Source organism: Monodon monoceros, unplaced genomic scaffold (assembly GCF_005190385.1).
Source record: "Monodon monoceros isolate NGI ecotype Baffin Bay Population unplaced genomic scaffold, NGI_Narwhal_1 Super_Scaffold_1, whole genome shotgun sequence".
NCBI classification, from domain to species: domain Eukaryota; kingdom Metazoa; phylum Chordata; class Mammalia; order Artiodactyla; family Monodontidae; genus Monodon; species Monodon monoceros.
This window is the reverse complement of record NW_021703765.1, coordinates 40,033,165-40,050,481: the sequence shown is the minus strand read 5'-3', so window position 1 is coordinate 40,050,481 and position 17,317 is coordinate 40,033,165. Positions and strand designations below refer to the sequence as shown.

At 33.4% G+C, this 17,317-nt stretch overlaps 1 protein-coding gene across 1 annotated transcript in view; it reads right to left on the bottom strand.

Moving 5' to 3' along the window:
- Positions 1 to 17,317, bottom strand: part of CCDC178 (coiled-coil domain containing 178) — a 370,122-nt gene that overhangs the window by 292,981 nt on the left and 59,824 nt on the right. The window contains exon 9 of the mRNA XM_029217904.1: positions 8,335 to 8,482. Within this exon, the coding sequence (XP_029073737.1) occupies positions 8,335 to 8,482 (148 nt within the window). The remainder of the gene's footprint in view (positions 1 to 8,334; positions 8,483 to 17,317) is intronic.

Sequence of the window (17,317 nt, the reverse complement as noted above, 5' to 3'; positions counted from 1 at the left end):
ATTGCAGCACTATTTACAATAGCCAGGACATAGAAACAACCTAAATGTCCAATGACAGATGAATGGATAAAGAGGATGTGGTACATATATACAATGGAATATTACTCAGCCATAAAGAGGAATGAAACTGGGTCATTTGTAGAGATATGGATGGACCTAGAGACTGTCATACAGAGTGAAGTAAGTCAAAAAGAGAAAAACAAATATCGTATATTAATGCATACATGTGGAATCCAGAAAAATGGTACAGATGAACCTATTTCCAGGGCAGGAATAGAGACGCAGATGTAGCGAATGGACATGTGGACACAGTGGGGGAAGGGGAGGGTGTGACGAATTGGGAGATTAGGACTGACATATATATACTACCAGGTGTAAAAGAGATAGCTAGTGGGAACCTGTTATAAAGCACAGGAAGCTCAGCTCAGTGCTCTGTGATGACCTAGATAGGTGGGATGCAGGGGGCGGGAGGGTGGTCCAAGAGGGAGGCGATATATGTATACATATAGCTGATTCTCTTCCCCATACAGCAGAAACTAACACAACATTGTAAAGCAATTATACTCTAATAAAAAAGTAATTGAATAATATTTTTAACTTATACCCAAAAATATTAACTAAAATTTTAGCAGTGACATAGACTATAGGCTTTTTTTCTAACATATACAAAACTAACACAACAATTAGAAAATAACTGAATTTATAAGATTGCAGCATTGTTATCCTTTAAAGAATACTATTGGAAGCAACCAATATTTACAATAGTTAATACACAGGAATTGTCTCTAAGAGCAGACAGTGGAGTACATGAAATCCATTGGACGATAAAGATAATGTTTACAAAATCACAATGGACTGTTTCATCTAAAAGTTAATCATAAGGCACCAAATGCATACAAAACAACAGTGATTTTAAGTCTGTGCTATTTATTGCAAAGCCAGTAGCTTTTCTTAGCTATTTCACTCGTCAGTTATAACATTTCCAAAATCTATCTGTTTTACAATATAGATAATGTTTGATAAAGACAAAATCAAGGAATTTTCATTCCAAAGAATAAGTAACTTAAATCACAAATGATATCAAGGGGGAAAACCCCCTAGATTTAAAACAATGTAAACACCAAGAGTCATTATGTAGTTTTGGCTAATGTTTTAAGTGATGAATCAATGCCAATATCAACAACATTTGAAGTTAAGTAAAGAGTAAAACAGTATAACACACATCTTAAATTACAAACTAGTTGCCATAACAAGCTCCAGTAGATAATACCTCTATAGGATTAATGATATGAAGGCCAAGAAATTTAATTAATGGAAATATTGTCTTTAAAAAAGTGAGCTGAGCAGAGGGCAAAGATAAAGTTTTCAGAATTTTGGAAAATGTGAAAATGCAGGCAAATTATTTAAGATTTATCAGAAATATAAGGCATATGATTTTTACTTGAACTTCTAATACTATACCACGATTCAACTTTCATTATTTTTCCATCACAATATTTTTTGTTAAAATTACTAGTTATGTTAATATTTTAAAGTTTTAGAGACATTTGTAACAGCTTTGTTTATAATACTTAAAAACTGAAAACATACTAAATGTCCAGTAACAAGGAACTAAGAGTAACAAGGAACTAAGAGACTCTCAATGATTAAAATTATATTGTAAAATATAAAATGATTTTGCAATAAGTTTTTATATAAAGAGAAATATGTCATCATTACTGTATGCATATAATATCCTTTTAAAATATACAAGCCTGTCTATATAAAACAAATATTAACAGTGACTATATTTAAATAGTGAGATCATAGATCAGTAATTTCTTCTACTCACATGAGTGTATTCTAAACTTTGAGGGATAAAATTAAGTATTTGTGCCATTCAAAAAGTGTCTAAAATAATTTTAGATAACAGTTTGTGTAATGAATCCCACCAATTTTATAAGGATCATAAAGAAGAAAATAGGATCCATTAGTAGCAACTGCAGTGTAGTATAGTGGTGAAAGCCTGACTGGAAATCATTTGAAGTGGGATTGCAAGGAGAGAAATAGAAATAATGAGCACAGAAAATCCTTTCAAGGGGTTTTGCTGCAAAGTATAACAAGAAATACAATTTATCTTAGGGAAAGATTTAAAACCAAAAACATGAAGCATTCAAAACAGGAAAGTGGAAAGTAAAAGGAAAGAGAATAAACCGAAAGAAACAAAAAGAAAATTATAACTATAGAAACATACATTAACATTTCAGAAGTTGGAAAACTGTAGAATTACTAAGTCCAAGAGCCATCTCTATTTTTTAATTCAATTTTTAAAAATTTGAAAAATCTCATTTAAAAAGTGAAAAATACATATACGATTAGAAATAAGAGATAAGCAAAAGTATAAAAGAGAATTCTATATCGTATTATATTACATTTGAAATTTTTAATCCATTTGGATTTCTAGGACCATTAAAAATGATAAATGAATATCAAGGATAAATATATAGCCTGATAAGACTAATCATCATAAAATAAAACTGTCCGTAAAAAATAAAATAATTCAAACAATCTAAAAAAATTAAAAGCAACAGTCATATTTTCACCAAGATGTTCTATGAAAATTTTAAGAAAAAGTTATTTAAATCTATCTTAATTCTCCAGGTAACAGAAAGGGAGAAAAGCTTCACAATTTATTTACAAAACCAGCATAATCCTGATAAGAAAATCTATCAAATATAGCACAAATTAAGAACACTGAAATACAGACTAACTTATGAATATGGATGCAAAATCTTATATAAAATAATTGCAAATCAAACTCAGCAGTAAATTAAAAGAATAAACCATAACCAAGCAGAGTTCACCCTAAGAATTTAAAAATGATTTAATTTTAATATAATACATCATTTCAATAGGTCAAATGAGAAACCATTTAAAATCATCTTTACAGATGCTTACATTCTGTGAAAGTAATCATCTATTCCTGATAGTTTTTATAACCTGAGTATACTTTTAAAATCTTTAAAATGATAATGAGCATAGGTTTGAAATCAATATTTACATAACATTAACAACTTCTTTAAAATAAAAATTGAAATAAAGAAAGCCAATTTCAGAGATGTTATTTAATATTTTATACATGTCACACAATAAAATATAGACATAATAAGAGGTTAAAACCTTATGGTGAAAAAAATTAGCAATGTGTAATTTTACATATGTTACCACATTTTATCCATATAACACATAAATATTGTATAATAAAACAATAACAAAAATTGCATTGCAGTTTGGCTGTATCACTTCATAACTTTGTGTGCATGAGATAAATCACTCTGATTCTTTAGACTGGTTTCCTATTCGGTACATTAATAGTATTAATAATAATTATTAGCTTATTTATTTTTAATAAATAAACTGCTTAATTTGAAAGATCTTGAAATAAAAATATCAATCAAAAGGTATAGTTTAATAGGTGTTTTGTGGTGTTTGGATTTATACTTACAGTGCCTAGAGCAATAAGTTAGCAATAAATATTAAATGTCTACTAAAAAAGACAACATCCAAAAATACGAAAATATCATATATGTAAGAGGAATTCGCTTATTTACAAACTTTATCTGTAAATTAAATTATGAAAAATATTTTGTATGCCTGTCGTTTAATAAAATATGAAAATCACAAAGGATTTCTATATCTTTTTTTTTTTTTTTTGCGGTACACGGGCCTCTCACTGTTGTGGCCTCTCCCGTTGCGGAGCACAGGTTCCGGCCGCACAGGCTCAGCGGCCATGGCTCACGGGCCCAGCCGCTCCGCGGCATGTGGGATCTTGCCGGACCGGGGCACGAACCCGCGTCCCCTGCATCGGCAGGCGGACTCTCAACCACTGCACCACCAGGGAAGCCCAGGATTTCTATATCTTTAAACATATTTGTATTATTTTATCAAGTGACTGGATAAAATGAAACGTAGATGGCTGTTTCTTTAATATCACAAGAAACAAAGAGTTGCAGATGATGAAATTATATTCTAAAAACAAATTCCTGAACTATGGGAGAAGTAGACTTCAAAGAAAACATGGGGAAAAGTTACAGAAAAGCAGCTTTACTTCTACATTTAAAACAAATTTGATCTGGACAATATTTTTCAAGTACTTAACCAATTTCAAGACGTTTTCTAGGTTACAAAATCCATTGTTTGCAGAAATGAGACAGGAAAAATGTATTTTCATAGATACAATGACAACACCAGTTGGAGAAAAGTGTACATTAATGAGGTAAAGACTCTAAATTGAAAGCACGATATGCCTTGAAATTTTAAAAGATCAGTTAGGTTGTATGTGCAATTAGGCAGCACAAATCTTTTATTTTTCTCGTGAACTAGAAGTGCCTATTGCATACCAAAAAATAATGCACAGAAATGATGCACATCATTGCTTTTAATTGAGTGCTTAATATGCCCACTTTGCAAATCTAGCTTAAAGGTTTTTATAATGAGGAAGATACAGAAAAAAAGTATATCTAAACTTCATCATGTTCTCATCTTCTCTATAAAGTATGATAGCCCACAAATGATTTCCATAATTGAAGAATATTACTAACTTCATAAATACATTCACAGTATCTCATCAAAAATAACATTTTGTTATGGAGGGCCAGAATTGCTATTTTAGAAATGATCAAAAAAATAAAAAAGTGATTTTAGATTTAGTGAATGAATTTTCCCTCTTTGAAAATATTTTATTACCAGTGATATTTTTATAAATGATAAATTTCAACATGATTAGAAAATTGAGGTCATAACTATTTAACATTATATTTTATTTCAATGTCTACAGTCTACACTCCACCTCATCAAGTGCTTTCCAGACTCACAAGGCGAAGTTATTTTCCCCCATTGCCCTTCCTTCCTTCCTTCTTTCCTTCCTCCCTCCCTGCCTCCCTCCCTCCCTTCCTTTATTCATTAGTTAATTCACTCATTCGACAAGCCTAATAAGGCTTGTTTTGAATGTCTATTATGACATTTTATTGAGTGCCTAATATGGGACAGGCACTGTGCAAGTTACACAGAGAAAACAAAAATCACAATGCATTTCCTGTCTTTAAAAAGCTTATAATCTAAAAAGAAGTATACAAGTAATCATTGATTTCAACAGACTGTTGGTGCCAGTAACAGTACAAGCATGGAGGTAAATACAGAGTACGAGAGTTCAAAGCAGACAGAACAAAGTGAAGAAATGGTTTCTCCAAGAATTTTCCTTCAATTTTCCAAGTTGAAGTTTAAAATGAGAGGATTCAGCCAGACAACAGTAGGATTGAGAAGATAAGCTGAGTTAAACACTGACATCATAATCAGAGGGAACAGTATTTATGAAAAGCTGGAAGAAGGAAACCCATGGCACATTCTGGTGTCTTGCAGTTTGTCCAGTAGCTAGAGAATAGTTAGAGTGAAAGAGGCAGCAAGAGAGAAGTTGGAGGTTGAAAACAAGGGCAGATTCCAAAGAGACTTGTATTACTACCTATTTAAGATCAGTTTCTTCCAACTTACTCATCCCAACTCATCCCCTCTGATACTTCAGCCCAGTGTGTTTTAGTTTAGTGATTTTCAGCCTTGCCTATTTCTGGATTCTTCTACATTGCCTATGCAGTGATGTAAGTCACTCCCATCTTAACTCAGGTGCATACCCCCTACATTGCATAAATAAAAACAAAATACAAAAATTTTCTGGGAAAGAAAATTTTGAGAAATTCCAATCCAGCTCACTAAAGCTTGTAAAAGATACACTTTAGTAACAAGAAAAAAAACAATGCCAATTAGAAATGTCTGATAAAAAGAAAGAGCCGTGTGTTAAACTGGGAGTGAATATTATCAAACATTTATTGTGTAAATTAATAAGAAATTATCTTAATACAGGAATTATTAAATAAGAGGCATAACATGATAGAAAATAGAATATATGTCAGGAAAGTACATATGGTCCTTAAACTGTTCAAAAAGAATTTAATGATGTCAACTTCACATCTGTAAGTGAAATATGCATTCCAAAGATTCTAAAAATTTATAGCCCCAAAACATATAAATAAAACACATCTTAAGAAAATAATCAATTAGAAACATTCTAAACTTAGTTTCATCTAAAATATGGCTTCAAATTATGTAAAGCAAAACTATGGATAGAAAAAAATGAAAATAAAGAAATACACTATCATACTGAGATATATTTTAATACAGCTTTCATAGCAATTGATGCATTAGTCAGAAAATAAATCAGAAATATAAAAGAGTTAAATAACCCAATTATCACGGTTCACAAAATGAACCTATGTAGAACTGCACTCCATTATCAGAGAAAGCATTTTTCCAAAATCAAAAACTTGCACAATTTACCTATATAGTATGAAATAAATTAAGCCTTAACAAAATATAAATAATATCTACCATATATACTACCTTTATGAACAAATCAGAATTACATTAAAAATCAATTCAAAATAAATAACTTTAACATTTAGTGCAGTTAGAAGGGTTAATCTGTCTGACTGATCACAGGCTGACTTTTCAGAGAGAGTCTGCCTTTGACGAAGTTCCAAGAAATTGATTAAGGTCCAATTTAGTAGAACTACCCAAATAAATGGAGAGACAGATCATGTTTATGTTTAAGGACCCCATCATAAAGATTTCATTTCTCCATCATATAATACATAAATGAATGAGACTCCAATCATAATTCCAATAAAATTTCTGAAGGAAATGAACAAGAAAATGCTGAAATTTAATGGAAGCACAAAGGTCAAGAATAGCCTAAAACTCATAAAGAACTGTAAGACTGGGGGATTCATCATAATAGATAATCAAAGCTCATAATAGAAGTTTATTAATGTAGACATTAGGCATGGAGATAAACATGTTAAGCAGACCAAACAAATTAAAAAGAGAATGGAAAAAGAGATCCACACAAAACAAATAAGGAAGCCCCATATGTGAGAGATGATTCTAAATATTAATATATAAGTAAATACAGTAAGTTATAACAATTTGCTTTCTATATAAGAAAAAATGTAATTGGAACCTCACTTCACACCATACCAATATATGAATTTCAAACTGATTATGCTTCATATCTGGCAAGTAAAATATGCATTCCTAAAATTCTGCAGATAGTTTATTTCTTCTAAACTTGTAAATAAAAGATAGAATGAGTAAAAACTCAACTTTGAAAATTTTGAACATATTTAATCTAAAAGCATTACGTAAACATGAAAAGCAAAATTTCAAGCCATTTAGAATAAAATACCAAAGAATATTTTTTGACTCAAAGGCATAAAAAATTTATTTTAAAAGTTCAGGAAAGCAGAGCTCAAAGGAAAATATTTATAAATCTCACTACATTAAAACTGAAGTTTCTCTTCATCAGAAGTTACCATAAAGAAACAAAAGAAGATTGGGTGAAAATATTTTTAACATGTAACTTTAAAATATTTAGAATCTGTAACATAAAACAAATTCTTACAAATCAATTAAAAAAAAACATCGCTCAATGTATAGGGTTAAAACCATGAGCAGGTTTTTCAAGAAAAGGAAATACAAATGACCCTCCCCCCAAAAAGCCATTAAATATATGCTCAGTCTCACTCTTAATTATAGATTAATTTAAAAAGCCATAATGAAAACATAAATCAAGAGCCTTATAATAGAAACTGGCAAAAAACCCATTCTTAACTCTAGGTAGGAATGCAAATTGGTACAGGAATGTGTATATTATTGTCTTTTACTGAACTATTATTTCTTTTCACCATTTTATTATTTCATTTTACTAGTGTTTCCTTTTACTAAAGTGAATGAGATGCAACAGGAGAGGAAGGCAGAAAAGATGAGTCATAAGGGAAGATCAGTGAGACACCAAGTGTGAGAGGACTCAGCTCACCATTCCTGAAGGGAACCACCAGCCAGGGGATGCAGGTAGCTTCTAAAAGCTGAGAATGATCCCAGGCTGACAGCCACCAAGGAAACAAGGACCTCAGTTCTAAAACCACAGGAAGTGAATTTTGCCAAAACTGAATGAGCCTGAAAGCCGATTCATCCTGGAGTCTTTAGAAAGAAATGCAGGGCTGATGACACCTTGATTTCAATCAGGAACGATCTGGAGCAGAGGAACTAGCTGAGCTATGACCTGGAGAAACTTTATGATAACTGGGTACTGTCTTAAGCTGCTAAATTTCTGGTAATAGGCAACAGAAAACCGATATAGAAAGAAACTGGCTAACTGTCATTTAATTATTAACAGAGAGTAAGTTCAGATAGCCATGGCACAAAGCTAATGTCAGTATTTTTTAAAATTTTAATTAGAAAACTCACCGTTTTTGATAAAGCAGCTAATTCATTTCTTGATGACCTTGTTTCCTTCAATACTTCAGTCACTGCCTCTTCATTCTCCTCAATATTAACATCTTGTATTGATGTACAGTAGAAATTAAACAGGCTGTTAAGTTTATCTATCTCTTTCCTAAGAGAAAAAACAGTTGATTTTATCCACACTGAAGGGTAAATTATATTTTAACTTATAGCTGAATTAGCTTCTGATTTAACCATGTAGATCAATGCAATTCATCTGTTCCTAAAATTTTTCCCATCCCAAAGAAACTCCTGAAAAGTACTACTTAGATATAAAAAGTAAGTAGTGAGAAAAACTTCAATTTGTTTCTGATGGAAAGGAACTGAGAGAAAAGTGATTTGTAAATTATTTAAAATAAACCACCTTTTGATTTGGTTCCAGGTGAGAGACCTAAGCACCTTTGATTCAGAGGTTGGGTAGTACAGGGATGGAAAGGAACGAAAAACAAGAAAAAGGAAAACAATAAGAGAAGAGAAGAAGCTGTAGAAGTGGAAAGATCATACATTACTAAAGCTCTGGTGTACTGTCTTATCTCCCTCACAGTTTCAGACCTAAAAAGCGGTAAACTACAGCTTAGGAAACAAGGGGCCTATTTAAGAGAAGTAGTTGCCAAGGGGATCTTTTTCCTATGTAACATGTCACAGCAAAGACCAGTGCTAATCTGTAAAGCTACATAATCCTTTATCTTATCTGGTAGGTAGAAAACATGTTCCAAATATAAAAGTCACTTTAAAGCATGGTCTTAGAGTTTAATATATGAAAAAAGTACAGTGAGAAAATGACAAAAGTATAATTTGCATAAAATATTAGCAAGTAATACAGATAAGCCCAATTTTTTAAGACACCATAAACAAAATAATAGAGTGGGAGATTTATCTGAAACCCATATAAGAGATCAAAGATTAAATCATTTGTGTGTAATAAAATCCTACAATGCAATATGGAATGGAAAACTTACCCAAGAGACAAACGAGCAGAGAAGATAAACAAGAATTCACAAGAAAATAAATGCCAACGGCCAATAAATATATGATGTGTTTACTGAATTTGCCCAGGCTATGTTATCATGCATAAGTCTGATTTTAGGAGTAGAGTCAAAGGGAACTGAAAGATATAACTGAAACTGAAAGATATAATCTCACAATATAAATGAAAATTAAAGCAACAAACAAATAGGCAAGAAGCTTCTCCTTTACCCTTCCATATCTGGAGAGTACAGGCTTCCTATCAGAATTCTAGAAGCCAGATCAATAATGAGAGATTGGGAGCCTGAGCATTTAAAATGCACATATTTGGTTAAATTTCCTCCTTATGAAGTTAATTTTTCTCCTCTCAGTGGTATCCATTTCCCCAGTCCAGATATTAAACTAGATTTTGACTAAGGAGTGAGCAATTGCCCAGTGTCATGGGATGCAGGAGCTAAGTATTATTTTAGTTATCTCCTCATCCCTATTTCCTGAAGCATCAACTGCTGCCACCAATTCCTCAGCCTTCTAAGAAGTTTTCAGTGTAAAACTTTGTTACTAGGTTTGCCACCACTGGTACTTTAGATTTCATCATTCTTGTATCTGCTAAATCAGAATAAATTTAGAAGAATAAAATGGGAAGAATCATTTTACCTGTTAAGAATTACTATAAAGTAGAGCAATCAAGACACCAAAGAATATATGCTGTGTGTTTCCATTTATATGGAATTCAAGAACAGACCAAACTAACCATGGTGATAGAAGTCAGAATGGAGATGACCTTTTTAGGAGAATGGTATGGACTGAGAAGGAGAACAAGAAAAAACTTCTAGTATGCTGGAAACTTTTTATATCTTAACCTGGGGCATGGTGACATGAGTGTATATACATATACATAAAAAATCATAAATCTATACATTTGATAGCACACATAATCATGTTTCTATATGTCTGTTAATTCTTAAGAAATAGTGAAGGAAAATTAGACATATCTTTAAAATTTTATTTAATAAAGCATTTATGACTCCACTGATGCTTATAAAAGAACTTCTGGAAAATATACTTAAATGAGAAGAAAATTAACGAGTAAGTTATATGGTGTAACAAATAATAACGAGTAATGGAAGTAATAATAATATGCCTTTGGGTCTATCTAAATATTAATTATAAAAATCACCACCTAATTCTTATATTCAAAATTGAGAAGGAAAATTTTTAGAAAATGGTACAAGATGGATAATGTATTTGTAATTAATATGGACAAACATGTGTTTGTGCCAAATAGATCCATGAAAAAATTCTCTTCTGTCATCAAGAAAAAGAGAGGGCCCCCTTCCCCCCACACACAAAAAAGAAATGAACAACGAGAAGTTACAACTGATACCACAGAAATACAAAAGATCATAACAGACTACTATGAACAACTATATTCCAATAAAATGGACAACCTAGAAGAAATGGACAAATTCTTAGAAATGTACAATCACACAAGACTGAACCAGGAAGAAATACAAAATATGAACAGACCAATTACCAGTAATGAAATTGAATCAGTAATTTAAAAACTCTCAGTGAACAAAAGTCCAGGACCAGGTAGGTGGCTTCACAGGTGAATTCTATCAAATATTTAGAGAAGAGTTAACACCTATCCTCAAACTATTCCAAAAAACTGCAGAGGAAGGAACATTTCTGAACTCATTCCACAAGGCCAGCAACACCCTGTTACCAAAACCAGACTGAAATATCGCAAAAAAAGAAAATTACAGGTCAATATAACTGATGGACACAGATCCAAAAATCCTCAACAAAATATTAGCAAATGGAACCCAAAGAAACATTTAAAGTATCAAACACTATGATCAAGTGGAATTTATCCCAGGGATACAAGGATTTTTCAATATCCACAAATTAGTTAATGTGAATAAAAAGCATAGGATCATCTCAATAGATGCAGAAAAAGCTTTTGACAAAATTCAACATCCATTTTTGATAAAAACTCTTTAAGTGGGAATAGAGGGAATATACCTCAACATAATAAAGGCCATATATGACAAACCCATAGATAACATCATACTGATTGGTGAAAAGCTGAAAACACTTCCTCTAAGATAGGAACAAAGCAAGGTTGCCCACTCTGGTCACTTTTATTCATCATAGTCTTGGAAGTCCTAACCATAGCATCAGACAAGAAAAAGAAATTTTTAAAAATCCAAATTGGAGGGCTTCCCTGGTGGTGCAGTGATTGAGAGTCCGCCTGACGATGCAGGGGACAGGGGTTCATGCCCCGGTCCGGGAAGATCCCACATGCTGCGGAGCGGCTGGGCCTGTGAGCCATGGCTGCTGAGCCTGTGCATCCAGAGCCTGTGCTCCGCAACGGGAGAGGCCACAACAGTGAGAGGCCCATGTACCGCAAAAAAAAAAAAAAAAATCCAAATTGGAAAGGAAGAAGTAATATTGCCGCTGTTTGTAGGTAACATGATAGCAGTCATAGAAAATCCTAAAGACACCACCAGAAAGCTACTAGAGCTCATCAATGAATTCAATAAAGTTGCAGGATACAAAATTAATATCCAGAAATCTGTTGCATTTCTCTACACTAACAAACTATCAGAAAGTAAAATTAAGGAAACAGTCCCATTTGCTATTTCATCAAAAAGAATAAAATACCTAGGAATAAACCTACCTAAGGAGGTAAAAGACAGGTACTCAGAAAACTATAAGATGCTGATGAAAGAAATTGAAAACTACACAAATAGATGGAAAGATATACTGTGTTCTTGGATTGTAAAAATTAATATTGTAAAAATGACCACAGTACCAAAAGCAATCTACAGATTCAATGAAATCCCTATCAAAAGACCAATGGCTTTTTTCACAGAACTAGAACAAATAATTTTATAATGTTTAGGGAAACACAAAAGACTGCAAATAATTAAAACAACCTTGAGAAAGAAGAACAAAGCTGGAGGGATCACGCGCCTTCATTTCAGACTATACGGCAAAGCTACAGTATCAAAACAGTATGGTACTGGCACAAGAACTGGTACATAGATCAATGAAACAGAACAAAGAGCCCAGACATAAACTCACACACTTATGGTCAATTAATCTATGACAAAGGAGGCAAGATGTATAATGGAGAAAAGACAGTCTCTTCAACAAGTGGTGCTGGGAAAACTAGAGAGTTACATGTAAAAGAATATTAGAACATTTTCTCACACCATATACAAAAATAAACTCAAAACGGTTTAAAGACATAAATGTAAGACCAGAAACCATAAAATTCCTAGGAGAAAACATAGGCTGAACACTCTGTGACATAAATCATAGCAATATTTTTTTGGATCTGTCTCCTAAAGCAAGGGAAATAAAATCAAAAACAAACAAATGGAACTTAAATTTTGCACAGCAAATGAAACCATCAACAAAACAAAAACACAACCTACTGAATGGGAGAAAATACTTCTTAATGACATGATTGATAAGGGGTTAATATGCAAAATATATAAACAGCTCATACAACTCAACATCAAAAAACAAGTAACACAATCATAAAATGGGCAGAAGACCTGAACAGACATTTTTCCAAAGAAGACAGACAAAAGGCCAACAGGCACATTAAAAACTGCTCAACATCATTAATCATCAGATAAATGTAAACTAAAACCACAACGAACTATCACGTTACACCTGTCAGAATGGCTATCATCAAAAAGAACACACACAAAAAAAACAAATTTTGGAAAGGATGTGGAGAAAAGGGATCCCTCCTACACTGTTGGAGGGACAGTAAATTGGTGCAGCCGCTGTGGAAAACAGTATGGCAGTTTCGCAGAAAACTAAAAATAGAATTACCATATGACCCAGCAATTCTACTCCTGGGTATATATCTGAAAAATACAAAAACTCTAATTGGAAAATATACATGCACCCCAATATACATAGCAGGATTATTTACAATTACCAAGATATGAAAGCAACCTAAGTTCCATCAGTAGAATGAATGGATAAAGAAGATATGCCAGGGCTTCCCTGGTGGTGCAGTGGTTGAGAGTCCGCCTGTCGATGCAGGGGACAGGGGTTCGTGCCCTGGTCCGGGAAGATCCAACATGCCGTGGAGCGGCTAGGCCCGTGAGCCATGGCCGCTGAGCCTGCGCATCCGGAGCTTGTGCTCCTCAACGGGAGAGGCCACAACAGTGAGAGGCTCGCGCACCGCAAAAAAAAAAAGAAAAAAAAAAGATATGGCTTGCGTACACACATATATATATATATATATATATGTGTGTGTGTAAAATGGAATATTACCCAGCCATAAAAAAGAATACATTTTTGAGCAGAAGCAAGAATAATGACAATCTTTCTTCCTGTGGAACAAAAACCATATTTACATAAAAATAGACAAGATGAAAAGGCAGAAGGCTATATAGATGAAGGAACAAGATTAAAACCCCAGAAAAACAACCAAATGAAGTGGAGATAGGCAGCCTTCCAGAAAAAGAATTCTGAATAATGATAGTGAAGATGATCCAGGACCTCGGAAAAAGAATGGAGAAAAAGATCGAGAAGATCCTAGAAGTGTTTAACAAAGACCTAGAAGAATTAAAGAACAAACAGAGATGAACAATAACTAAAATGAAAAATACACTAGAAGGAATCAATAGCAGAATAACTGAGGCAGAAGAACGGATAAGTAACCTGGACAACAGAATGGTGGAATTCACTGCTGCGGAGGAGAATAAAGAAAAAAGAATGAAAACAGCCTAAGACACCTCTGGGACAACATTAAACGCAAGAACATTTGCATTATAGGGGTGCCAGAAGGAGAAGAGAGAAAGAACCAGAGAAAATATTTGAAGAGAGGATACTCAAAAAATTCCCTAACATGGGAAAGGAAATAGCAACCCAAGTCCAGGAAGCGCAGACAGTTCCATACAGGATAAACCCAAGGAGAAACAGGCTGAGACACATAGTAATCAAATTGGCAAAAATTAAAAATTATTGAAAGCAGCAAGGGAAAAACGACAAATAACATACAAGGGAACTCCAATAAGGTTAACAGCTGATTTCTCAGCAGAAACTCTACAAGCCAGAAGGGAGTGGCATGATATACTTAAAGTGATGAAAGGGAAGAACCTACAACCAAGAGTACTCTACCCAGCAAGGGTGTCATTCAGATTTGACAGAGAAATCAAAAGCTTTACAGATAAGCAAAATCTAAGAGAATTCAGCACCACCAAACTGGCTCTACAACAAATGCTAAAGGAACTTCTCTAAGTGGGAAAAACAAGAGAAGAAAACGACCTACAAAAACAAACCCAAAACAATTAAGAAAATGGTCACAGGAACATACATATTGATAATTACCTTAAACGTGAATGGATTAAATGCTCCAACCAAAAGACACAGGCTTGCTGAATGGATACAAAAACAAGACCCATATATATGCTGTCGACAAGAGACCCACTTCAGACCTAGGGACACATACAGACTGAAAGTGAGGGGATAGAAAAAGATATTCCACGCAAATGGAAATCAAAAGAAAGCTGGAGTAGCAATACTCATATCTGATAAAAGACTTTAAATTAAACAATGTTACAAGGGATGAGGGAGGACACTACATAATGATCAAGGGATCAATCCAAGAAGAAGATGTAACAATTATAAATATATATGCACCCAACATAGGAGCACCTCAATACATAAGGCAACTGTAACAGCTATAAAAGAGGAAATCAACAGTAACACAATAATAGTGGGGGACTTTAACACCTCACTTACATCAATGGACAGATCATCCAAACAGAAAATTAATATGGAAACACAAGTGTTAAGTGACATAATAGATCAGATAGATTTAATTGATATTTATAGGACATTCCATCCAAAAACAGCAGATTACACTTTCTTCTCAAGTGCACAAGGAACACTCTTTCAGGATAGATCACATCTTGGGTCACAAATCAAGCCTCAGTAAATTTAAGAAAATTGAAAACATATCAAGCATCTTTTCTGACTGCAACACTATGAGATTAGAAATCAATTACAGAGAAAAAACGTAAAAAACACAAACACATGGAGGCTAAACAATACACTACTAAAAAACCAAGAGATCACTGAAGAAATCAAAGAGGGAATCAAAAAATACCTAGAGACAAAGGATAATGAAAACACGATGATCCAAAAACTATGGGATGCGGCAAAAGCAATTCTAAGAGGGAAGTTTATAGCTATACAAGCCTACCTCAAGAAACAAGAAAAATTTGAAATAAAAAAACCTAACCTTACACTTAAAGGAACTAGAGAAAGAAGAACAAACAAAACCCAAAATTATCAGAAGGAAAGAAATCATAAAGATCAGAGCAGAAATAAATGAAATCGAAACAAAGAAAACAATAGCAAACATCAATAAAACTAAAAGCTGGTTCTTTGAGAAGATAAACAAAATTGATAAACCATTAGCCAGACTCATCAAGAAAAAGAGGGAGAGGACTCAAATCAATAAAATTAGAAATGAAAAAGGAGAAGTTAAAACAGACACCACAGAAACACAAAGCATCCTAAGAGACTACTACAAGCAACTCTATGCCAATAAAATGGACAACCTGGAAGAAATGGACAAATTCTTAGAAAGATCTAACCTTCCAAGACTGAAGCAGGAAGAAATAGAAAATATGAACATACCAATCACAAGTAATGGAATTGAAACTGTGACTAAAAATCTTCCAACAAACAAAAGTCCAGGACCAGATGGGTTCACAGATGAATTCTATCAAACATTTAGAGAAGAGCTAACACCAATCCTTCTCAAACTCTTTCAAAAAATTGCAGAGGAAGGAACAGTCCCAAACTCATTCTATGAGGCCACCATCACCCTGATACCAAAACTAGACAAAGATACTACAAAAAAAAAATTACAGACCAATATCACTGATGAATATAGATGCAAAAATCCTCAACAAAATACTAGCAAACAGAATCCAAACAACAAATTAAAAGGATCATACACCATGATCAAGTGGGATTTATCTCAGGGATGCAAGGATTCTTCAATAAATGGAAATTGATCAATGTGATGCACCATATTAACAAACTGAAGAAGAAAAACCATATGATCTTCTCAATAGATGCAGAAAAAGCTTCTGACAAAATTCAACACTGATTTATGATAAAAACTATGCACAAAGTGGGCATAGAGGGAAACTACCTCAACATAATAAAGGCCATATATGACAAGCCCACAGCAAACATCATTCTCAATGGTGAAAAACTGAAAGGATTTTCTCTAACATCAGGAACAAGACAAGGAAGTCCACTCTCACCACTATTATTCAACATAGCTCTGGAAGTCCTAGCCACAGCAATCAGAGAAGGAAAAGAAATAAAAGGAATACACACTGGAAAAGATGAAGTAAAACCATCACTGTTTGCAGATGACACGATACTATATAGAGAGAATACTAAAGATGCCACCAGAAAACTACTAGAGCTAATCAATGAATTTGGTAAAGTTGCAGGATACAAAATTAATGTACAGAAAGCTCTTGCATTCCTATACACTAATGATGAAAAATCTGAAAGAGAAATTAAGGAAACACTCCCATTTACCATTGCAACAAAAAGAATAAAATACCTAGGAATAAGCCTACCTAGGGAGACAAAAGACCTGTATGCAGAAAACTATAAGACACTGATGAAAGAAATTAAAGATGATACCAAGAGATGGAGAGATATAACATGTTCTTGGCTTGGAAGAATCAACATTGTGAAAATGACTATACTATCCAGAGCAATCTACAGATTCAATGCAATCCCTATCAAATTACCAATGGCATTTTTACAGAACTAGAACAAAAAATCCTAAAATTTGTATGGAGATACAAAAGACCCCAAATAGCCAATGAAGTCTTGAGGTAAAAAAAATGGAGCCGGAGGAATGAGACTCCCTGACTTCAGACTAGACTACAAAGCTACGGTAATCAAG